General features: G+C 36.2%; 5 protein-coding genes across 5 annotated transcripts; 2 read left to right on the plus strand and 3 right to left on the minus strand.

Moving 5' to 3' along the window:
- Nucleotides 1-1805: 1805 nt before the first annotated feature.
- On the minus strand, nucleotides 1806-4330 carry LOC106133399 (putative inositol monophosphatase 3). Its single transcript, XM_013333108.2, has 3 exons — nucleotides 3718-4330; nucleotides 3366-3514; nucleotides 1806-2543 (listed from the first exon to the last, which is right to left on the minus strand). Exons 1-3 carry the CDS (start codon nucleotides 4220-4222, stop codon nucleotides 2169-2171), a joined length of 1029 nt encoding a protein of 342 aa, XP_013188562.2. The 5' UTR covers nucleotides 4223-4330; the 3' UTR covers nucleotides 1806-2168.
- Nucleotides 4331-4663: 333 nt separating this feature from the next.
- LOC106133394 (serine palmitoyltransferase 1) lies at nucleotides 4664-9882 on the plus strand. The gene is made up of 6 exons (XM_013333103.2): nucleotides 4664-4855; nucleotides 5213-5670; nucleotides 5947-6214; nucleotides 7134-7293; nucleotides 8093-8216; nucleotides 8454-9882. Exons 1-6 carry the CDS (start codon nucleotides 4829-4831, stop codon nucleotides 8770-8772), a joined length of 1356 nt encoding a protein of 451 aa, XP_013188557.2. The 5' UTR covers nucleotides 4664-4828; the 3' UTR covers nucleotides 8773-9882.
- Nucleotides 9883-10925: 1043 nt separating this feature from the next.
- On the minus strand, nucleotides 10926-13895 carry LOC106133386 (tektin-B1-like). The gene is made up of 7 exons (XM_060946636.1): nucleotides 13687-13895; nucleotides 13182-13398; nucleotides 12456-12670; nucleotides 11910-12132; nucleotides 11490-11627; nucleotides 11328-11413; nucleotides 10926-11112 (listed from the first exon to the last, which is right to left on the minus strand). The coding sequence occupies exons 1-7, from the start codon at nucleotides 13893-13895 to the stop codon at nucleotides 10926-10928; spliced, it is 1275 nt and encodes a 424-aa protein (XP_060802619.1).
- Nucleotides 13896-14485: 590 nt separating this feature from the next.
- Nucleotides 14486-22607, plus strand: LOC106133408 (uncharacterized). The gene is made up of 11 exons (XM_060946503.1): nucleotides 14486-14666; nucleotides 14741-15425; nucleotides 16186-16333; nucleotides 16632-16750; nucleotides 17503-17739; nucleotides 17925-18081; nucleotides 19813-19952; nucleotides 20065-20164; nucleotides 20647-20748; nucleotides 21439-21559; nucleotides 22065-22607. Coding segments are annotated over exons 1-11 (2025 nt in total). The 5' UTR covers nucleotides 14486-14664; the 3' UTR covers nucleotides 22279-22607.
- Nucleotides 22608-23295: 688 nt separating this feature from the next.
- Nucleotides 23296-25261, minus strand: LOC106133411 (ATP synthase subunit d, mitochondrial). The gene is made up of 3 exons (XM_013333124.2): nucleotides 25064-25261; nucleotides 24770-24988; nucleotides 23296-23605 (listed from the first exon to the last, which is right to left on the minus strand). The coding sequence occupies exons 1-3, from the start codon at nucleotides 25180-25182 to the stop codon at nucleotides 23419-23421; spliced, it is 525 nt and encodes a 174-aa protein (XP_013188578.2). The 5' UTR covers nucleotides 25183-25261; the 3' UTR covers nucleotides 23296-23418.
- Between the last annotated feature and the right edge of the window lie 697 nt (nucleotides 25262-25958).

Consider the following 25958-nt stretch of genomic DNA (forward strand, 5'->3'; position numbering starts at 1 on the left):
TGTAGTTTGTTCCGCCGCTTCTTCTACACATGCGCTTTGGAAGCGGTAGTAGGTACTTATAATTAGATTTAAGTTATGTGACGTCAATAAGTGATACCTTGTATCCAATTTTGAAAATAAATCTATTCTATTCTATGCTGAGTTAGGGCTTTTTCACTGTCCATCATTGTCCGTGGTACATTCACCTATATTATTAGGTACTGTCAAGTATGTAACCAACAAATGTAGGTACTTATTGTGATACTGAATATAGCTTTTATATGTCTATCACATCAAATTGAAACGAAGGCCCGCGCTCCAACTGCTCTGCCGCAGCGCCACAATGTGACAACTTTAAAAGAGTCTCTTGTATTACAACTTGGGGCGGGCCCGCTTACAAACTGCGTTGCTTTTGACCCTGTCGAGTGCTCGGGACTAATCTCTTCCGCCACAGATTGTTAAAGTAAGGAGGAAAGGCTTGTAAACTTCGATCTATCGCATTTTAGTTCCATGGCGGGACAAGTGAGACGATTTTATCCGAATAGGTAGGCGATCTTAAGGTCTGATTTAAAAGGACAAAGGCTAGCAACATGCGTCTTTCTCTTAATCTCAATTTCATCATTAAGCCAACCAGGATGCGGTCTTTTCTACCCCTTTGTTAGGGCGCAGCCAGCGCAGCGCAGCGTTTGTCACGGCTGCATCCTTTCTAGGATCTCTCCTAGAACGGATGCATACAAAGGATGAGGACCTACATATGACCTTAATGCAAAAATTCGCATAAAAACCTCACTCGCCCAATCCAGATGTCCAAAGGGGCACCCCGGGAGAGCTGAGACAAAGAAGAGACACCTTCGAAAGACCATATACAACTGTTGAGAAAGTAGGATTCCTACATGTGACTGCAACGTGACCAATTCACCCAAATTGATTAAAACAAAACAGTTCATTAATTAACAGGATTGTTAACTTTAATTACACGATATTTACAGGACCTTCAAAGAGGAACAAAACAAATTATTTCATAAAACTTGCGATAACTGTATGTGTAATATCTGGGTCTATTGAAGAACGCCGACAAGGAATTAACGTTCATGAAAAACTTAAACGATGGTTTACAAAGTTTTAACACAAAATATTGATGCGTGACATTAACACGTCGTGATAGTTGTAAAATAAAACCACAATAAAACGGACATTTCGAGTAACACATGATAAAGAACATTATACTACAGTAATAGAGTCTGTATTAGGTTACAACTATGATGTGTGTAGTTTATATGTACATTGTTATCTGATGTCAAAACAATAATAATAATAAAAATGCTAGATTTTTGTCAGAATATGTAAATTTTTGTACTTATGCGACTATTTAATAAATGGAACACTTAACAAAACTGTCCTTAAAACATTTTGCAAAATAAACAATATCGTTTGCATACACGTCACGTCAAAGGCAAACCCCGGGGCCCTTTCTGGTTATCAAAGGTAAAACACGGCCCCTCGGGAGACTGATTGAAATGAAAACTAATTGACTGAAATGAAGACTTATTTCAGGAGGATGATTACTTTTTCTATGAAACTTCTTCTTTATTTTAAACTAGCGACCCGCCCCGGCTTCCCACGGGTAGCATTTATAAATCGTCCTCAGAAAACCAACATTTCAAACAGGAACCAATTCCGTACACAACTTTCCGAAATTAGCGCATTTATACAAACAGAGAAAATAGGGGGACTTATTTTTTAATTTAATAATGAGCAGAAATTATGCGAAAAGTACAGCACCATTACACAAATACCTACATATCTATATATATTATATTTTTTTTACATAATGGAAATTCGATATTATTAATATGTACATACCTACATCCTTAATTATAGATTGCACTAAAAGTAAGAAAATTTAATATAAATAATCATGTTTATCGTCAATAATGAAATCCAAATAACGATACATATATTTCCAATAAGAAAAATAGACTAGCCTGTTTTTACTTCTACTTATCAAACAATGGTCATATTCAGACCTGTGGCACAAGCGCTTTTTTTTTCATCACGGACGAAAGACATAGATTTCACATACACGGGGCTGAAAAAAAAGCTAGTACGACGCCATGACGAAAAAAAAACGCTCGTACGACTAAGGCCTTATACAGATTCACAATAGTCATCAATCAATATTGGCACATTCAAGGCATCGCCGATAATATTTTCGGCATTTTACTCAAATAATAATCGTGATCGAATAATGAAACTAGAAGGCCGTCTGTCACTTTCACATCTCCTTCTTGAAAGTATTTTATTAATTCTCCCTTAGCGGTCGTCATCTTACCGTCTGCTGCCCTTATGAGGGCGTCTCCCGCGCATAGGTCCCATTTTTTTATTGCCGTGGCGTGTAGGTAAATGTCGTAAGTGCCATTAACGACCCCCACGACCTTGTTGCCTGCCCCGGCGGCGGGAGTGACAGTAGTCTCTGAGCCGAACGCCTGTTTTGCCATTTCGGCCACTTTGCCCGGGTGTGAGCGAGACACAACTACTCTCGGTTGGTTTTTGTTTCCTTCTCTCTGAAATGTTCATATTGTTTTGTTAAGTATATAGTTAGATAGGCATGTGTTATAAATTCACCAGTCTATCTCAATACACTACATTTAAAGTATTTTGTCACGCAAAATTTTATATACATGTCAATTTCAATCTCCTAGATAGAATGTAAATAAATTGATGGTCAATGCCAAAATCTGACCTTAAAATTAACACAACTATCTTTAGGAGTAATTTATTCACTACATAACAGGAAAGCAATAGATGGACAGTTTAAGTGTGGTTCCCGGCACTAAAGTATAGGACCGCTCCATCTCTTTACCATGGATGTCTTAAATGTCGATAAGATGTCTTTGTTTTTTTTTTGAAGGCGATTTACTAGCAGCCTGTCACTATTTGAATTTCAATTCCATTATAGAGCCTACAGGTGAATTCAAATTTAAAATTTTTATTCATTATTATGGAACATTTCAAACATCACAGCTAAATATGATGTGAAATATAAAGGAGAGAATACATTGTCATGATTAAAAGATTTAATCAATATTTAAATATAACTGAATGTGAAATCTTTTCGTCTTTTCAAGACTTGGCTCTGTCTATCCCAAAAGGGATACAGATGTGATAATATGTACGAATGTACTCTTATGTTACTAAGTGACTAACTATAAAAACAACTTCAGCCATAACTAGAGGGTATATAGGAGATTGAACTTTATTAAAGCACTAATTTCAATACCTAAAAAACATTTTAAAAAAAGTTGCAAACAGAAATGATGATAAGGCATTAATATATGATGCTATAACAACTGATCTCAAACTTATCAAATGCAAAATATACTCACATGAACAACTGGTTTTATATTTGAAGAAGTTCTCTTCAACACCCACCCCCAATATGTGCGCGGTGGGAACGGATAGTGGATCACACCTATCACTGGGTTCCCGTTTACTGCCACACAGACCATTGTAGTCACATACTGATACAAAGTCTCTGTAACAATATTAATGAATACAAACATATGTATTTCAAATCATATATTGGTAAATTTCAGAATCTAATTTATGATAATAAGTATATATTTTAAAATTAAAAAGTTCAATGTGAAATGAAACATTTGAACTAAACCAACACAAAATAAATTTAGTCCACATTATACTCGTATTGGAGGTTCTTACTGAAAATATTACTCTCACCGGTATATTCCATGGTTGCATCTAAGGGATCAATCCATATTGTCACATCTTTAGTAAATATGTGTTCATCATTTAAATATTCAATAATTTTGTGTTCAGGGGGTGATTCGTCAATCTCCAATGGTTCCTGTAGCTCACAGGTCTCATCATTAGTAGTTTTATGCTCTTCTGACACAATAGCTACTTTCGGAAATGTCTTTTTTAAGCCATAGTACATAGCACAGTGTGATGCATAATCTGCATCGGTCACTGGATCGTTCGCTCCTTCTAAAGTTTTCCCTTTACTTCTCACGTTCAACTCATGATTCTTGCCTTCTATTATCTTCTTACCACCTCGCTCAGCAGCATATATAGCTGCTTTCAACAAACTTTTTAAATTTACAAGATCATCTTTGTCAATCGGATAATTTGAGCTACCAGATCGCCAATATATTATCAAAAATAACATGAAAACTAATGTAAAACAAGCGAATTTATTTATTCTTAAGGTTCCACCGAAATTCATCGTAAAATTTTCAGGGAATATTTTTTATTTATAGCAAATATGATTACATTTGCAGTTTAACAACTTCTCTGTAAGAGACCACAACACACCTGATGGCATTGACATATTTCAAATTGACGTTTTTAATATCATTGTGTACGTACATAGTTTTTGTAATTTTGTTGATTGTTGCTAACTTAGAGTAGGTAGGTATCGAAGATGCTAGCGATGTGAGTTTAGCTTTGTTAGTCTCTGCCTACTGGAAGAAAAAGACTTTTAAGCATAAAAGTTAAATAGGGTTGTGGCCATGCTAAATAAATTTCAATAAATACCGTACCGCATAATTATCTGAATTTCTCTCACCAGAAATAAAATAAAAAAACAATGTGTCATAATTTGACATTGATAGTTTTCCTTCCCCTCTCCCCTGCTCTCCCAAACTGAAACTGAAACTGATCCTGAAATTCCGAGCTAGCTGAAATTCTGACTGAGTCATTTTATATTAATATCTGCGGCTGTAATCATCACAAAACATTGATAAAAAATCAGTCGAGTCGTGCTCACGTGCGTGATTAATTCCGATTCGACGAGGCTTACGAAGGTTCACTTGATTTACATCGTTGTAAAATGATTTTAATAAACATTTCGGATATGGTAAGCCTTTCATATCTTTTTATAGGCACCATAAAATTAAACCTTGTACAGCAATCAAACTTTATCCATTTAACGCAACTTTTATATTTCCCTGACCTCTGTTTAAATTGGTTTATGGGTTTGCCTTGATACAGACTTGCAAAAAAAACTATGGCTCTATTATTAGTTCATGTTAGAAAGAAACTTATGATTAAGATATAAATCAAAAAAGTTTTTTGTCAATCATGAGTGAAGATCAAATCCAGGACCTTTTGATTCAGAGGCAAGAATACTGACAGCCTAATGATGGGGAAGAGCATTTCGAAATAATTTAAAAACTATTTATATACCAGATACTTAGTTTAATCATAATTTCAGGCTAGTTGGTGGACACTAATTATAGGTGTACAAGTGATATTTATATCATCATACTTTTTTTGGGCCAAGAAAAGGTCTAAGAAAAGTTATGATCCCCTATGTAACGGTAAACCAGTAGAATGGAGGCCGAAACCACTAGTGGAACATGACGTGATTGTTGAAGAGCCACAGTTAATGGGAAAATTAGATGAAAATGTTTTAAATATTGGAGCTACAAGCTTTTTGTGCATCGAGAAAGAAGATTCTATAACGAAAAATGCCTTAAAATCCTTGGAAAAGTATGGGGTGGGATCTTGTGGTCCGAGAGGCTTTTTTGGCACTATTGATGTGCATTTGGAGTTGGAAGAGCGTCTTGCTAAGTTTCTGGAAGTAGAAGAGACATGTGTATATTCTTATGGCTTCACAACCATATCAAGTGCTATACCGGCTTATGCCAAGCGCGGTGATATTATATTTGTGTAAGTAAAAGTTACTTTATGCTTGCTTAGTCAACTAATTGCTTTTAGTAGAAAATCTGTAAGTCTCAATAAAAAAATACCTGATGAATCATTCAATTATGAGCTGGCGAAAAAATAATATTGATAACTTATTGATAAGACATTAATTTGGTTTTATTAACTTACTAATATAATCTTAGTACTACTAAATGAATCTTTAGTTTTACTTGAACAAATCCCTGACGAAAGCTTGAACACACATACAATTACGTCTTTATGAGTTATTTTAATTTGTAGAGATGAAAAAGTTTGGTTCGCTATACAAAAAGGTTTAGATGTCACGCGCAGTACTATCCGATACTTCAAACACAACGATATGGAACACTTGGAGCAGTTACTCTCGGAAGCAGCGAAAAACAGAGAGTTGAGTCCGAAGAGACGAGCGTTTCTTATTGCCGAAGCAATATACTTTAATACCGGAGAGATGTGTCCTTTAAAAAAGTTGGTGGAATTGGCAAGGAGGTACAAACTAAGGATAATGTTGGATGAGAGTCTGTCTATAGGGGTAAGTTGGTATAAAACATACATACATATAGTCACGTCTTTCAGGGTAGACAGATATAGTAGATAGTAACAGATTATAAAACGAGATACGAGAACATATAGAGATAGTAAAAAACGTTAGGGGAAAACTGATGTACTAACAAACTTACAGTTGTATGCATACACAAGACATCCACAGGTCACGTCTTTATCCTATAGGGGTAGATAGAGCCAACAGTTTTAATGATGGAATTCCGATTGTGATCGTCAGGATGTTAAGCAGAGTCACTAGTCTTGAGAAAACTTAAAGTCCACAATTAGCCTGGCTTAATGAATATAAATATAAAGAATTATATATAAGCTTTTTTAATTATTTCAATACTATAATCGATATTTACTCTCTCTGTAAACCCATAATTACAAAAATGTTGTCAAAACAATGCAACATTCTTACAAAAATGTATGGTATTTAGGGCAACCTTTGTGGCCGTTAACATATGTAAGTTTCTTTATGATCTGTCAATTAACAGACATACACAAATTTAATTGGCCTGTGTTGTAACGTAGCAATGTTTGATGTATGACTTGCACCTCTTTTCTTTGTTTTGTAAAATGAAAACATGTTTACTAATCAATACTAATATTATAAAGATATTTATTTTTTTAGTTTATCTGCAACAAATCAAAATCTACTCAATCAAGTTAACAAAGGAAACTATTTTTTTTTTAATTTCCCCACGAATGTAGCCTCGCGCAAAGGCCTGTCTCTATGTACGTTCTCGCAACACGCGAAAAATATTGCTTCGATTTGAACGCATTTTTCTCAGATATATTAGATTTTGTCCAAATTAAAACCGTCCAAAAATTATAATACCCAATTAATATGGGCAAATAATAAGTGACTTGCTTATAAGGTTAATTTATTTTATTAACTTCGTCAGGTACTGGGTGAACACGGGCGAGGTCTGACCGAACACTTGGGTGTCCCGCGGGATGAGATCGACCTCATCATGGGCTCCCTGGAGCACTCCTTCGGGACCATCGGTGGGTTTTGCGCGGGATCCCATTTCATTGTGGAGCATCAAAGGCTGTCTGGGTTAGGTATGTAATGCATACATACATACATACATATACACACACTAGACACTAGATTTGATCCTGTCACTATAAACACTCATTACATTTATCTAATCAATACATACGTATAAGTACCTACTATGTACTTACCTACTCACTACATACATACATACATATAATCACGTCTATATCCCTTACGGGGTAGATAGAACCAACAATCTGGAAAAGACTGATAGGCCACGTTCAGCTGTTTGGCTTAATGGTAGAATTGAGATTCAAATAGCGACGGATTGCTAGCCCATCGCCTAAAAGAGGAATCCCAAGTTTATAAGCCTATCCCTTAGTCGTCTTTTACGACATTCATGGGAAAGAGATGGAGTGGTCCTATTCTTTTTTGTAATGGCCGGGAACCACACGGCACACTACGGCAATTCTTAGGAGGATTTCATACAATTGACAAAGGACACTATAATGCATCTAACAGCGGTGGGTCTCTGGAGTAGAGACAACGATATATTGTTATGACTAGCTGTGCCCGCGACTTCGTCCGCGTGGAATAGTTATTTTGCGCATCATTGAAGCCCTCAAGGATGAATAATTTACCAAGTTTTTTTGTTCACATTTTCCATTATTTCTTCGCTCTTTTTAGTTGCAGCGTGATGTTATATAGCCTAAAGCCTCCCTCGATAAATGGTCTATTAAACACATAAATAATTTTTCAATACGAACCAGAAGTTCCTGAGATTAGCGCGTTCAAACAAACAAACTCTTCAGCTTTATAATATTAGTATAGATTATAGATTGTAGATTTATATTTTGGTAGGTTACTGCTTCAGCGCCTCATTGCCGCCGATGCTAACACAGGCAGCCATTTCTGCACTCGACATCATGGAAGAACGACCGGTTATATTCGAGGAGCTTCAAGATATCTCGAAAAAACTGAGCAAGTAAGTATTTTTTTTTATATAGTTATTAAGCCCTTTTGAGTTGAACGCGGAGTTTTCGAGGCTCTGTCTACCCCGTAAGGAATGATAACGTAATATATGCATGTTAATCTGGTTCAGATTCAGATTTCTGATCTCAGGTTTAAAAAAAATTGTTTTAGGTGTTCCACAGGTATGCGTTTTAGGCCCTTTACAAATTTGTTACAATTTACAACTAATACTTATCACAATTTTTTTCAGAATGCTGTCTAATTTAAAACACTACAGATTCAGAGGCGACCCGCTCTCACCTGTCAAACACATTTATCTCAACAAGGAGGATCTGACCGACCGTCTCAAACAAACATATCTTCGGAACATTGCCAAATATTGTTTAGAAAAAGGTATCGCAGTAACTCCTGCGGCTTATTTAGTTGACGTAGAAATCAATTGTCCAGAACCTTCGATAAGGCTGGCTTCAAGTAGGAAGTTGAATGATGACAATATGACCTTGATCTGTACGCTTTTAGATGAGGCGTATGAAAATGTAGGGCCTAAACCAGATATAAGACCGCTTTAAGTGATGCCTGAATGTTAGGCTGCGACTACACTGAAGCGTAATGGAGATTTTTTGAGTAATAGATACATATACCGTTGAACTACAGAACATTGTTTGTTATTGTTCAGATATATTTCATTGTTAAAAATATATAGTAGGTAAATTAAGTGCCTAATGTTAAATAATGGATTAAAGTTTAAATTACTAAGACCAGGATAATACTGTACGTCTCCTCTACGCCGATGTGTGTTATACTGTATTTGCATTTTTTTTCCATTCAATTTAATTTAAATAAGATCATCGAATAATTTCGCTGGCAAAATTATTGTACTCTACTTAAATTAAACATCGTTGTTACATTTTAAGGGTTAATTATTTATACATTTTTAAAATACTTAATTGACTTATGCGTTTGTATGTCACCATTTCTCTGGCTATCAGCAAATAATTAGTGAGATTGTTTTTTTTTTAAATATTCATCGTCAATTATTCGTTTAAAGGTCAAAGGTTAAAACAAATAGCGTTGTTGGTCATTTTGATTTTATGAGGAATCAGATGATTACATAACAAACGACTACTGTATAAGTATATAATATGATATAACTCCAATTTATCTGTATGATAATTTTTTACTCATAAAAAATGGATTATATATGGATTTATAAGTAAATCAATCAAAATGTCATATTTGTACATCATTCACCAGTATTTACCACTTCTATAGACTTATATTATTATCAATTCTATGGTTAAGTTCTGTTTTGCATAAGTATGTATCTATCAAATGAATATATTTTCATGAATGTTTTATGTTTTTATCATTCCAGTATTAAAGCTAAGATATTTTTATTTTTATTAATCATTTAATATAAGAATAACGAGTATTTAATGTATTTTATTTTGTTTATTAATTTGTGAAATAATCAAAAGAGCCATTTTTTGGTAAATTATTTATTTGTCAATTATTGTACTCATTTTATCGAAATATAATATATTAGGATATATCTTGCATTTACACAGCTGCATTTCCTTTTATTTTGTTTACATATTAAGTTAGGTATTTCATTCAATGTAAAACTGCATTTTACTATCAATAGTAATTTTAATTATTGAATATTAATATAGCTAGGCAACAGTCACAAATATTAAATTATGTGTTAAAGAATTAAAATGTTATATAATTTGGTTTCAATACTACCTATAAATGTAAAAGTGAGTTTGTTGATTTTTATCACTTTGAAATCCAAATTTATATTATTCTTATTATATTAGTATGTATCATATTTAAAAAAGCTTAGATAACAAACAAACATACTTTATATGATTCATCAGTATAAATTGCTGAAAATGTTGATATATTTAATAAAAATCATTATAATTTGAACTATTTGACATTTTATTTGATCAACTATTGTACATGGAGTTTTATGTAAGTATACATATTTTCTGGTACATATATTCTAATAAATGTGAGCTTAAAATCTACTGAACACTTTTGGTAAAATATTCATTGCCTTCCCGCTTTTATGCGTAGGTAGGCCCTTATGTAACGTGCATTGCATTTTATGCGTGCATTAAATTTCAGTAAATGACACTTAAAATCTATATACCTATACTGTTATTCTAAAATCATGGGAAACTTTGTGGTCCAGTTAAATCATTATATAGTGTGTGCCAGCTGCTACTCCCGTGCAGATTGTAAAAGTATATCAAGGGAAAAGCTGGGGATTCTTTTTCGATGGGCTAGTGGCTATTTAAATTTTAATCTATCACTAAGTCATACAGCTGAATATGTATTCTGGCTCTGTCTACCCCTTAAGGGATAAGACGTGATTATAATGTAAGCAATTTAGTCTATTAAACTTACATACATATGGTCACGTCTATATCCCTTGCGGGGTAGACAGAGCCCACAGTCTTGAAAAGACTGAATGGCCACATTCATCTATTTGGCTTAATGATAAAATTGAGATTCAAATGGCGATGGGATGGGCTAGCAACCTGTCACAGGTTGCTAGCCCATCGCCCTAAAAAAGAATCCCAAATTTGTAAGCCTATCCTTTAGTAGCCTTTTACGACATCCATGGGAAAGAGATGGAGTGGTCCTATTCTTTTTTGTATTGGTGCCGGGAACCACACGGCACAATCTATTAAACTTATCTGTGCTATAGTTTCTACATAGGCACAAGTTCGTCGGCCATATGACAATAGCCGACATTTCTCTTGAACTGAGTCTCTTCCGGCCCGTGTAGAGGTTTGCGGATCTCAATCAAACGCCTGTCTGTCTCCAAGGCCTGGTTCTTGTATTGCAAGTCTTTTGTTACCCTCTGGTGGTGGTTGTACATGCCGTGGTAGGTTTTTCTGTGGGGATAAAACGAAATGTGGATAGCGAAATAAGCACCAAATATCATCAGGGTTTTCACATTAATAATTTGATGAGATTAATAGATAATTGACAAAAAATGGCCTTTTATAACAAATGCACGAATCTTTCATATTAACTACTGGTGAGTTTTTGGTCCTTCGGGCCGGATAAATCGTGTAACACAACAACCAAAATCTGTGATAATACTTACAACGCATCTTCCAGCTTTTTTTCCAATAGATTACTGCTTGTATGTACTCTTTCATATTCCTCAATCAGTCCACGCATTGGTTTGTCCTGAAAATACGTGGTGTTAATTATTTAACCTATTTACGTTTTTGTTTTTTGGTCTCTTAATAAATATCGTACTCACATTAACCCTCTCCAGCACTGGTCTCCTAGTTCTGGTCTCTAGTCTCGTCTCAACTAGTTTGGTCGGATTGATTTTATTCGCGACTGCGGCGCGTAATGTTTCTATTTCTGTATCCAATTTCTGCATACCGGATTCAAGCTAGGTACAAAAATACTCAATGATTATTTTATTCCAAACGCCAATAGGTTTTCAGATTGATTTGATGTATAAGCAAAGTAGGTACACATAAATAGCTTTACTATGATTTTACTAGCTTCACCCGCAGTATTATAAAAAACAGTTATAAAATAGTTTAATATTGTCCGTTAATAGATGGCGCTTCTCTAGTCGGTAAAACAGTCTACGCGTTTAAATATTCCTCTCCTATCCTTCTGATAAAAACGGTTTAACTTATTACAGTTCGTAACATACTTAACTTACCTTATACTTCTGCCATTCCATTTCATTCCTTGCCCTCTGTATGTCGTAAACTCTTCTCCGCATTATCATCTCTACAACCTGACACTGCGCGTACATCTGATTTCGCGCCTGTTCCCGAGCCTTGAACATCGCCTCCCGGAGAGCTTTAGATTCAGCCATCAACTGCTGTGCAATTTGTATCGTGTTTTCTATACATTGCACGTAGCTTTCTTCAGACATTGTGCTGTAATACAAAAATATATATATATATTATATATTCATGTCCTCAGTACTATGGGAAGTTGGCAGTGACTGCATATTTTCACTTCTTCACTTCATAGTTCAGAATAATTTTTGATTTAAATTACTGCTTAGCTCAGGTAAGCCAAATTAAAATCTGAATTATACCTTAGTTACTATTATATATTAGTTACTAGCTTATAGCTACTCTCTTTTCTGAGATAAAGAAACCGAAATTTGTGTCATTCTCATATAATCATCGATAATAAAAAAAATCCTAACAAAACTATTTGAACTATGGATAAGGGGAGTTTTAACGAGTCTTACTCAGGCGGAATTCTTGTAGGATTCAACTTATAGGATATCCCTGAGCTGTTCCTATCCAGTTCTTTCACGTGATACTCCAAGTCCAAGGCGTCGTCTTTGTTTTGTATTTCCCGTTCCAGTCTACAGAACACGTTCGTCAATTCCTTTATTTTCTCCCATCCCATCTGGCATATATCTGTTAGATTGCGTTTGCTGTTCTCTATTATGTGGAGCTCCTGAAAATTAAACGCTTCAGGCTAGGCTCTTGCAGTACTTATTTTAAGTCTTTATTTATTTTTTTATTTAGATCAACATTTTAAATGGTACTAAAGTTATCTTTGCCCGCAACATTGTGCGCATATTAACTATTGTCGATAGTATCTTTGGAGATATTTTGGCGTTTTCCTACACTGCAAAGGGAATCTACATTCTAAATTTCACAATGTTTCGGCTTCGCGAATGTGTAAATAGAAAAGAATAAAATGAAGTCTAATAAGGGGTATACTAAAGGACATACCTACATTACTATACATTGATGACATTGATACTAATGGTTAAGACACTAAAACTTTATTTTTAGGGAAAACATTATCAATCTTATTTTTTTACTGGAACTGGAAATTTGTTGTAAGTTTATCATAACCAACTGAGTAAATTATTTTTGCGTTAAACTATTATTAAATACTACAGGTATTAAACGCACGTTACGTGCGCGTTTAATATCTGTAGCATTTTGTATAAGTTTACCTTTTTAAGTTCTTCCCCAAGCTGATCCCTGGTCAATTCAGGCGGCACTCTCTGGTCGCGATTTGAGAGGCACTGAGACGATACCATGAGAGGAATTTGCAGTGACTCCAAATGTAATTCCGTGGAGTTTTTTTCCTCCTTCAGAGCTCTTATTTCATCTCTCACACATTCACGGGTAAACCTCTGCTTCTCACGCCAGGATTGGATTTCGTGAATTCTATAATAAATTATTTCGACTTAACATCGAGTGTTTTGGACAATCAGCTTTTTCGTTTTCGAGTAAATAGTGCAAAATTGTTCAGGTCCCGTTAAAAGAGAATTTCATTTTTATCCCGTAAACGCCGTAAGAGGTGACTAAGGATACTTTTACCCTTTCACAATGGCACTAGTCAAAAGTCGCTTCGTGCAGTCACCTAGGGTAACTTGGTCACACGCGGACCCCGGGCTCCTCCAGAGGGCACGGGACAAACGCCAGGATGATATTTAAAATTTACAAATTCCTTACCTATCTCTCAACAATTCATTGTTAACATAATTGTCCCATCGCGTGGTAACCGCAGTTTCATTTCGGAGCTGATTAGCTTTTTGTCTCAACTCGTAAGACTCGAATCTTCTGAGTCTAGCTTCATTCTGTAGCCTTTGGATATTTCTAGTCCAATCAGGCATGGTCAAACGAGGAAGGGGTTTCTCAAATACAGGGATCGACGCGTCCATGATTTTTGTAAAACAATTTTGGGGCAACGTACTGCGACTATTCTTCAAGTTTGCTAAGTTTGATCAATATTATTACGGGCGACGAAATAGCGATCTGTGTTACATACAGGGCAGAATGAATGTATATGTATGCTTAAAAAGAATAGAGTTATGTACTGGATAAGTATGTCCTATAAATATTGTAATTTAAATTGGCTAAATCGAATTTTACGATCTAAGCTTTAGATTAATTTGGGCTGCCTATCAGTGTTTCTTTTTTACGATCACGGCACGCACTCCGGGCAATAATGTAACTTGCCTACGCAAAATAGTAATCGAAATAATACAATTTTAATTTTATTGTCTAAGAAAAAATAAGACAAGTACCTATGTATGTATGCACGCTACGCATGCACTTCGTGTACATTTATATTTATTGTACCCCGTTCTTATAAGTTTAACTTTCGCGCCATGTAGTGGGCTGCGGAAATTCAATGTAGTGTTGTCATTGCATTGAATTTTCGTTGCCATTGACGTGATATGTACCATAGACTAGGTAAGAATTATAGTGACTTGCTGATTGCCGTCGATCGTCGATAATGAAAATGCTACCAACCTAACAGCAACCTTCAAAAAAATAATTAATATGGCGCCGGCTTGCTCTTCTTGAACTTTCGCCAATTTTTGTTATAGTAAAATAATAATCAAATATAAGCAGTGAAAACAGTATTATTTAAATAAGTTATTGATAATCAGGTTAATAGTGAAGTAAAATTATCTAGCTAGCAGAATGTAAGTTGTTCACTTTCGCAAAGAAAATTTTGATGTGGCTTCGTTTTGTGTTTCTAATTTAGATTTGTGCATAGGTACGACGATAGACGTGGTGGTCGTGGCTCCAGTCGAGGTGGTGGGCGTGGTGGGGGCCGCGGTGGTGGCCGGGGTGGATCTAGAGGAGGGTCCAGATCTGAAGATAGAGGCGGAAGCCGTTTCGGTGGCGGCCGCGGCAGAGACGGCGGTCGCGGTGGTGGCAGAGACGGCGGCCGTGGCTTCGGAGACCGAGGTGGCCGAGATGACTTCCGCGGTGGAAAGTTTAAAAATGATCAGCCTGGAGGAAACCTGCGGAAAGTCCGCTGGGACGGGATTACTCTGACGCCATTCCAGAAGAACTTTTACGTTCCTCATCCAAATGTTCAGAGACGTCCACCAGCAGAAATTGAGGCTTATCGCAGCCAGCATCAGATAACAGTGAAAGGGCGCGATGTGCCCGCGCCTAGTATATATTTTGAAGAGGGCGGGTTCCCAGATTATGCTATGAAGGAAATTTTAAAGCAAGGATTCCCAAATCCTACTCCTATTCAAGCCCAGGGTTGGCCTATAGCTCTGTCTGGGCGAGACATGGTAGGGATTGCTCAAACAGGGTCAGGAAAAACTTTGGCCTACATTCTGCCTGCAATAGTTCATATTATCAATCAGCCTAGGTTGTTGAGGGATGAAGGACCAATTGTTCTAGTTTTGGCTCCAACCAGAGAGCTTGCTCAGCAAATACAACAGGTAATATTTATAAGTTATTGTTACTTTTTAATTGAAATATTGTAGGGATGGCCTGCCATTTTTATTATGGGAAATATACTTCAAATTAATATTTCTTTTTTTGTAATAATTTTTGTAACTTGACACAGAATAAGATTAGTTTTTGTTTTGTGCGTTCCACATCAGGCGTTGATCTCAATGAATGGGATAGCGGCGGAGATGATGGACACCGATCAGAACAACTTGGATATAGTAATTGATTCAAATAATATGTAGATGTTAGCTTATTATGGCAGGCTATGTTCGAAAACCTTAATGTTTGGGATGCTTTTCAGATTTCTTGATTGTAATGTTCCAATTTCAAAATTATGTTAGGGTTGGTTTCTGAACGTAACCTTTATAGTTTCTGTTGTAGCACTTTTGGTTTTATCATATTTTACTAGATATTTAATATATCTGTCTATTTACCTTTATTTTGTCTAAGTAGGATTAGATCAATCACCTATCTATTACTTATTATATATGTTTTTATTTTAAATTTCGCTAAATAAGGGGAATGTTAATAATTGACTGATGAATGTTTTTGATGTCATTAAATCCTTTCCCCTCTATTTGTGTCATTAATTTCTTCACAAATTTTATTGATACAGAAACAAAAAAACAGTTTGTATCAGTAGAATTAATTTATTTGTAAACACTTATTTTTTTCTTTTCTTTTTCTTCTTTTCTAAACAATCAGGTAACTATGTTGCCATTAATGATTTCATGAAAATATTTGCAGGTGGCCAATGATTTTGGTCAGAGTGTGCAAGTACGTAATACTTGCATCTTTGGTGGAGCCCCAAAAGGGCCCCAGGGTCGGTGCTTGGAGCGTGGAGTGGAGATTGTGATCGCTACTCCGGGTCGGCTCATTGACTTCTTGGAAAAAGGTAAACATGTCAAATCAGTTACAGCAAATTGGTTTAAATTTGTTTCCTTTCAAGCCAACATATTAAAAGTTGTCGCGGCTATGCTTAATGCTTGGAAATGTAGACATTATGTCAAGTGGTTATTTTCTAAAATGCTAAGGTACACAAATTATTTGATTTTCTGCACTGGATTTTGTAATATAATGTATCATGATCCTGGATTCTGGATCCTGGTGGAAACAACATCTGTGTTATCCATTGATCATGGTAAAACAATATATGCTTACACAACATAACTGGTCATGAATTGTTTGTGAAGGTACTACGAACCTCCGCCGCTGCACCTACTTAGTGTTGGATGAGGCTGACAGGATGTTGGACATGGGCTTCGAGCCTCAGATCAGGAAGATCATAGAGCAGATTCGACCAGACAGACAGGTGAGTTCCATACAAACCAGACAGACATGTGTGTTACATCTTTGTAGAAAATATATTACTTATTATAAACTTTTCTATGTGACTGTACAAGATATTGTCATAATATTTTCTAAATAGCATTTTTCCCTTTTTGCCTTCGATCAACTATAAACAACTAGATAAACAGTTCCGAGCAAAATAAAACAAAATATCTTCCTCACCTCAATACGTAATTATTATTACGCATATTACTACGACTATTTGACAAAGTCCTATGTCCAAAAACAAGTGTATTGAAAATTGAACCTTAAATGTTTCACAATAAGGCACGCAATCCTTAAAAAACGTAGTTTGGTGTGACATGGTATTAACTCAATGTTTCATTTAGAACAAAGAGGCTAGTGGAGTGGCTTTGTTATTTTAAAAATTTTACCTTCACATTGTGCGACGTTGTCACTCGTGGACGGACGAAACGAGACTAGCCAAGAACTTTACTCACTTGAGCGTTGAGTAGAGTTTTGCCGCGGACACTTTTTTAGCGGGATTGTGAGTCTAGTTGTTTATAGTACGTCAATGCTTTTTGAACATAAATTAATTATAACCAAGAAATAAATAATATCAAACAAGTGCAGAAATTTAAGATGGCAAGCAAATACACTGGAATAGGTACATTCCCATATAAAGTTAAAAAATTTAAGGTCACAAATTTTTCATTAATTCAAAGTAAGTAAAATTCATTATTATTAGTATACATTTTTAAAATTGTCTATCAGGTTCTCATGTGGTCCGCAACTTGGCCCAAGGAGGTCCAGAACTTAGCTGAGGAGTTCCTGGATGACTACATCCAGATCAACATTGGCTCTCTATCACTGTCAGCGAACCACAACATTCTTCAAATTGTCGATGTTTGTGACGAGTGGGAGAAAAATGAGAAACTCATTACTCTGCTTAATGAGATCTCTTCAGAGGAGGAAACTAAAACTATTATATTTGCTGAAACCAAGAGGAAGGTATGTATAACAAATCTCAAAGATAAAATAAGAAACACTCTTGGGTCATAACATTCAATCTTATTCACCTTTGCGAAATTTCAAATCTTCTTTTCTTCAACGAAATGTTCTTATTGAAAAGGACAGTTATTTAATAAGTTTATTCATATTACACATTTTTATCTCACAAGTTCCATAAATTTTAGGTTGATGATATTACAAAAGCTATAAATCGCGCGGGCTATCGCGCTCTCGCCATTCATGGCGATAAAAATCAACAAGACAGAGATTATGTACTGAATCAGTTCAGACAAAGCCAAGGCGGCATATTAGTCGCTACCGACGTTGCAGCTCGGGGACTTGGTGAGTTAAACCAAGGAAATAATAATACGCGTAAGCCCGAATCGGTGTGTGGTTTGGGATGCCTTCATAAGGCTCCAACTCTGGCTTGAAGTAGACTTTTAACACTGTTGACTTGCCCAGAGGTTGACTATCTTATGTTTGTGCCACCTTATTGATATATTTGTTCGTTAAATTTAAAACGGTGGTGAGATAATTCCCGCCAAGTGACAGAAGGCATCAAACAAAAGATTATTAGATAACAGTCGCGAGGTCTTTTTAGTATGTTGTTAAATCATCTCGCGCTGTTTAACCGGGGTGTTTCAAAGGTCTAAGAGATGTCAGGAGCGTAGAGGAGGTTTTGGTGCCATTGCTAATTGAAATTGCGATTTTTTATTCAAAACGCGTTCCAGTATTCACGAATTACCTTCAAGCGCGTCGCACTTTTTCTTTATTAGGTTGGAGAATTGACTAAGGTTCGATTCCTTAGACATTGGAATGTAAGCCTCTGTAGACTATGAAAATAGATTGTATAGGTACAATCAAATAAGTGAATATTGGAACTTAAGCCACCAAACAATTTACAAATAACTAAGGCAATGGTTCAACAGTACCATTTAGAATTCTCGGGCCACGATGCGAATCTTATGATGACTACGACCATGTATTTCAAGACAAACAAAGAAGAAATTATCTGTAAATCTTTAGATCTGTTGAGGGATCCACTGATTGTTTATGATGTGATATAAGTTAGCCTTCGCAAAGTAATAGTGTGGTTGTGTTGTGGTACAAGTCATTCGTATGGTTCTTCAGATCCTAGCCCGATGATAATAAAAATTTCCATGACTGACTTCGCATTATTCTCGATTGTTTTCATTTCAGAGGCGCATGCGTGCAGAGATAAAGGCTAGCCTAGGGTGTGTAGCTGACTTACTCATTCACATGATATAAACCTTTATTGACTGCGTTTTTTGTCCGTCAGCGCACACTGTTTGAATTTTGATGAGCATGCTGCCTCTATAAAGACTAATGAAGGGATGAATTTTGGGGAAAGTGGTCATTTTACTTTTAAGTTTTCTTAAAAACATGTCACAAAATGTACCTAATAAATATTGTCATGTGACAAAGCATTATCAGACCACAAAAATATCAATTCATGTTTATTCAAATGAGCAATATATGCTTGGTTAACTGTCATGAGAGATTTGATAACTAAAAGGTCCTGCCCTACGCCACCTGACAAATTCTAATTAATAAAATACGACATGACGGCGTATAAGTCAGCTCACATTCGACTCTTGGCCTACAACACTCCGGGCCACTGAAGGGCATAATACAGTTATTTCCAGCAGTCATCCACCAGCAGAAATGCCATAGATAAGGTAAATACCTATCATATTTCAACTTGAGGGAATAGTACTTATTTTAGATTTGGTTAATGCTTTTGATTTTGTTGACATTATATTATGTATTTCTTTTATTGATGTGATTTTGATATCTTGCTAGATTTGCGTGTGTAACTGTTGTCGTATTATGTATTTACTGCATTTTTACGCCAAGCTTATATATTTTGCAAAATTTCCATAATAGTGTTTGGTTATTTTGTGGTGTTCCTCAAGGGTCGATACTTGGACCTCTGCTAAGATTCTTCCCTCAAGCAATATTTATTGTGTAACTAACTTGTTCAGAATTATATTTTTTCTTCAAATGAAATTTTATTTGCTTTTAAGTAATATGTTTTTGTTCCCTGTATAGATGTGGAAGATGTGAAGTTTGTAATAAATTATGATTATCCAAATAATTCTGAGGATTACGTACATCGTATTGGGCGTACCGGACGTTCGCAAAAAACTGGTACCGCATATACTCTCTTCACTCCTAATAATTCGGCCAAGGTAAAGATAGCAAATTAGCCAAGAGTTCTTTTTAACTCGTTTCAAGATATTTATTAAATTTGATTTATCTTGATTATTATTTTCGCTTAGTAACTAATAATAATAATTTCAGGCAAAAGATTTGATGTCAGTACTGCAGGAGGCTAACCAAGTGGTAAATCCTAAATTGTTGGAATTAGCACAGTGTGGAATGGGATTCAAAGGAAAATATGGTGAGATTTTGATAGTTCTTTTATTAATATATTTTTGTGAAGTTTAATTTTTCATTTAAACAGTAATGTTGTTCTGTATCAATTATATTACATTAGGTGTATAATCTGAAATTTGACAATATTAAATAGATATGGTTTGAACCAAGAACATTTTCCAACTTTTTGGGACAACATCAAAATTCGTTAAATCCGATATTGTAACCCTCTCCAACACTAATGCTTGTCCGCAAACACTTAATAATGAATAGTCCACACTTAAAAATCATTGATAGTCCATCAAACACAAATTTTGGAAAAATATAACAACACAGAGATTGTGGCAAGTGGAAAGAGGTAGTCTCTGCCTACCTCTCCGGGAACGAGGCGTGATTTTATGTATGTATGTATAACAGCAGCACAGACAACATGACGTTTGGGTTCCCGCCAAAAATGCAGAAGTTGTTAATGGAGTAATAAACATTTTTTTTTTTTTTTTGCATCAGGTCGCGGGCGTTTCCGCGATCGCGACGAGGAGCCCCGCGGCGGGCGCGGGCGCGGGCGCGGCTCCTCTCGCGGCGGCTCCAGGTTCGGTGCCGGGGACAGGGGTGAGACTTGACAATTTGTTGTTGTGTTCAATTTTCTATTTGAACATAATTTGCCATTTTTAATGATATACAGACATGGGGTGAGTCTTGACAACTTGTTGTTGTGTTTAATTTTCTATATGAACATCATTTGCCATTTTTAATGATATCAGACATTGTATTTGTTCTTATGCTGACGTATTCTTACGAAAGTTGACGAGTAATTAATAATGTACAGACATTGCACTTGTTCTTATGGTGACGTATTCTTTCGAAAGTTGACGATTAATAAGGCCGCCTGCAGTACTAAGTTCACTTTTGAGACATTATGGCACGGTTAATAATGATAAAATTGTTTACATGTATATAATAGTCTTCTGTAACATGAACCCTTCTTAATACAGATCATACAGTGGGCCTCATATACAAGTAGGTATATACGTTTCGTGTCTACAACTTAAGACTAGATAGTCTAATATGTAGATATTAGTGCCTTGTGGTTTCCGGCACCAATATAAAAAACGATGGGCTAACAACCTGTCACTATTTGCATCTCAATTCTATCATTAAGCCTAACTGCTGAACGTGGCCTGTCAGTGTTTCAAGACCGCTGGCTTTGTCTACCCCGCAAGGGATATAGACGTGATTATATGAATGTATGTAAATATACATTTTTTGATTATTGAATATTAATTATACGATTTACTCCAGGCTCCTCCCGATGGGACAATTCGAGCAACAGCTACGGAGACAACCAGAGCTCCAGCTACAGCCGCGGCGACAGCTTCGGGAACAGGCAAGGTGGAGGCGGCGGATACAATAGAGAGAATAAGTAAGTAATGTTAATGTCCGGTCAGTACTTGTATGAGTGATTCGTTTAAACATACATAGATACATAAATTAAGCCTCTTTCTCGGAGGGGTAGGCAGAGACCACATCTTTCCACTTGCCACGATCCCTGCATACTTCTTTCGCTTCAACCACATTCATATCTCTTCATGCAATGTGTTGGTTTTGGTTTCCTTTTGCTAGAACATCTCCGATTTGATCAGGTTTATAAGACTGTCTCATTCACACTTCCATTGTATATTTGCTATTTATTTATTTACGCCAAAAAACAATGGTTTCTAATACACCTCATAAATTATGTAGCAAGATATCTTTAATAGCAAAATGTAATCTTGACAGTCTTCATTTCAAGTAAACAATGAAAAAAAAGTCTATCCTGTAGTCGCTTTTTACGATATCCACGGGGAAGACATGGAATGGTCCTATTATTTTTTACAACGGTGCCGGAAATCACACGGCACATATTGAAATCATTCGTTTTATTGCAGCTTCCGACAGGACGGCGACGGCTACCGCGGGCGCGGGGCCCGCGGCGGCGCCCGCGGCGCGCGCGGCTTCCCGCCCGCGCACGCGCCGTACGCGCCGGCGCCGGCGCAGGGCTACGACCAGGCGCAGAGCTTCAACAGCCCGCCTCCCACGAGCTACTACAACATGTACGCGCAGCCCCCGCCGCCACCCGGCAACAAATTCGCAGCCAAATAAATATAAAGAGCATAAATTTCAAGCCGTGAAACGGATTTGCTATTTAATAGATTCAAGTGGCATTGGAGTCGCTCCGCTATTTAAACTCGTAAAGATTATTTAGTTAATTATGAACTTAGTTTTGTATTTTAAAATCGAAGAAATGTTTTTATAGTGAGCTGGATTTTGTTCTTGCTCTTGCGCCTCAAATAGTGATGTCCGTATAGAAATTTCTATAAACCCTGTTCTTTAAAGTTCCGTAAGCCTACATATCCTAACATTCCTGCATCACTGTGACAAGGTGAAATATTTCAGAATGTGCAATTTGAATAATAAAATGTGATTATATATGACTGTTTTTCATTTAGAGTATTGTATTTTATTACCAGAAAAAATATTATCTTTTGCCAATGGTTAAATGGTAATATTTTTTACTTTATTTCTATAGAAGTTTGATATTTATTTTAAAATAATAAATTGAAGTGTATTGTGAAGTATACCTGACTAACTCAATCCAGAATGATGCAACCGGGACTAAAGCCAGGAGGAATTAGATTTTATGAAGTACATATACCTATTTAGAAATATAGGTAGCTAACTTAAGCACTTAAACCCTTTTTTCACGCGCCGTTTTTATACCGAGAAAAACTGTCACTGTGCCATCACGTCAATAAAAAGCGAAATGATTGCCCGCCATACTACAAGGGCTGCACATTCAGGCAACTCGATGTGTAATCACGATTATAAATTAGGTTCTGTGAATGGAAGCAGAGATAAGGCGGGAGTAGCTTTGTTTATGAACCTGACTTATCCAGTCTTAGACAATAAATCGTAAAAGGCGGACCATAGACTCTTCTGAAGAGGTTGCACTAACGAGATGAGGAAGAAGAGTTATGTAGTAATCTAACCTAAAACAGGTAATTGAGAAGAGAAAGTGTCCTATTATAAAGGCCGAAGAGTTATGTAGTGCCAGTAACCACACGGCACTCTTCTACGGTCTTTTAATGACAAGCATATATGATGTGATTGAAAAACCAATTAAATATTTATTTCACTTTACTCCTAATTATTAACAGAATTCATCTATCCTTCCTTGATGTAACTGGTGAATAAATATTACGAGTAACATTGTATCAAGGAAATGCTCGATTTAGATTTAGCTTAGTGGGCTGCAGGCGCATTGGGGTCTTCTTTCCAATTCTCTGGCTGATCCTCCGGAGTGTGGGGCCAGAAGGTAGGCCTGTTGATCGGGTCCAATGCTTCGTTGGGGTAAGCGTCGCGGTAATCCTCCATGGTCATCTGGTCGTACGGTAGGAGAGCCTTGGTGTCATTGATTTCCTTTTGGTACCTGAAAAGTGCCAAAAAAAATTATGACATTTTTATTTGCTATCATCAAAATGAGTCCCAAACTTTTTTAAAGATAGTAGACATTATATATTTATAATATGTTGACATCAGAAAGGAACAACTTGTATCCTATTTTGAAAAGAAATCTTAAATTTTGCATTAATTTGTTACTCAAAAACACATCTTTTCTCTTTAGAATATTAGTTAGGATACAATATTGTGTTAACAACTATCATGTCAGGGTCACCAATGAAGAATCCTATGGAACATGACCTAACAGTGTAGATATCGCTATTACAGCAAGAAAATAGATAGATTTAATTTAGATTAAGAAAGACAATTAGGCAATCACAAAAATGGATAAGTATAAAAGAAAGGGTAATTTAGAAGGGTATGTGAAGATGGCTTGGGCATGTAGAGAGGATGAATGAAAGCAGGTTGACTTAGCAGATATACAAGGAGAGTGTGGAGGAAAAGGTCGGAGTGGGAAGGCCTAGACAAATGTATCTTGATCAAATTAAGGACGTCCTGGCAAAGGGTCAGGTTAAGAGTACCCAAAACCGCCGAGCTTGCATGAAGAGTTATGAATGTGGTTAAAACGAAGGAAGTATGCAGAGATCGTGGCAAGTGGAAAAATGTAGTCTCTGCCTACCACTCCGGGGCGTGATTTTATGTATGTATAAAGGACAAAAATAGCAATATTCCCTGAGCATTTTGGTAGATCACAAGGAGTAACTGGTAGGTATCAACTGCTACAGGTATTATATACAGCTAATAATTGCCAATAAGATTTTATATATTACAATAAGAATAATGCTGTGTGGTCTCCACACCAATCAAAAAAGAATAGGATCACTCCATATCTTTCCCATGGATTTCGTAAAAAACGACTAAGGGATAGGCTTATAAACTTGGGATTCTTTTTTCAGGTGATGGGCTAGCAACCTGTTACTATTTGAATCTCAATTCTATCATTAAATCAAACAGCTGAACGTGGCCTATGAGTCTTTTCAAGACTGCATGACCTGTCTACCCCGCAAGGGATTTTGTCATGATTATATGTATGTAATAAGAATAAATCGACTGTTTCTTTGTGGTTAGGCCATAGATTGTTCACTAGGAATTAAAAACTTCAAATCAAGAATTTAGAAACTGAATGACTCACTTTGCGATATTAGCATTTGATGCTTGGATGAAGCTCTCAATCTGCTTCTTGATTTCATTCCATTGCGCTTCCACTTGAGAAGTCTGGGTGTCTGCCGGGTAGGGAATTTTCAATGCTTCGTATTGTTTCTGGAAGGTGTCTACCATGCCAGGGATAGGTACCACCTGTTTATACTGAGCCCAGTTAATCTTAGGCGGTTCGGGGGGGTTCGCCATGACCCTGGAAATTAGTTTTTTTTCATTACCAAACGTTCTAACAAGAAATTATGTAACCAATCATCTTGATAAAACTAACCTTCGCAGGTATGCATCGGACTTGGTTTTGAAGGCTGTTAGACTGCCCCTCTGCTCGGCTGGGACCCTTTCAGCCAAGGCAGACCAGTTTACGGAACTTGTTGCGATTCTTTTCGCCATTTCTCTAAAATTCACAACTCAGTTCTACGACTCCAAGGCGCAGCGAGTGGATAGACAATATTTTAAGGTAATGTCACTGTCAATTTGACAATATTCTGGCCATAGACTATATATTTTTTAGTGTTACCACAAAGTTGTTATATTTTCTACTATTCAAAAACCACTAAAAGCTTGGATTTTTATAAGAGAGATGGAGTGGTCCTTTTCTACACTTATCTCATTCCTTACTTCCACCATACCACCTTTCCTAATAGGATTTTTCAGTATGCCTTAGATTATATGTTCAAACAAAAATCTCTTTATTGCGGAAACATAGGTAGAAAAGATGTTAAAGTCAGTTCGGGTCACAGTGACCTGTAGTAAGGAAGACATTTATGTTTTTGGACACGAGTCGCCTCCGCACTTGACGAACGCATTCGTGGATCTTAGCTATTTCGTAGAGAGGACGCGACCTGGGCAAACACCAGCAGAATGATGAAATGGAATAGAACAATCTTACTAGACACATAAAGTCATGTCCACATCTTATATCGGAGTAGAAAATGCCTAATATTATAATTTGTTGTCTTTTCATGCGTTATCTATTGAACTAATCTTGAAATTGTGCTTATTACATAACTAATAGTCTGGAGAAGGAAAAAAGTGTTTTTCATCCTGGTAAAAACTTAGGATTAGGATGGATAAGGGGAAAACCTGTATTATTTTGTAGGTAGCGCAAAATACGCGCGAGTGGAGCTGGGTAAAAGTTAGTTATTTAAATTAATCACAAGAAAAAA

The sequence above is a fragment of the Amyelois transitella genome, chromosome 11, assembly GCF_032362555.1.
Source record: "Amyelois transitella isolate CPQ chromosome 11, ilAmyTran1.1, whole genome shotgun sequence".
Taxonomy (NCBI): Eukaryota; Metazoa; Arthropoda; class Insecta; order Lepidoptera; family Pyralidae; genus Amyelois; species Amyelois transitella.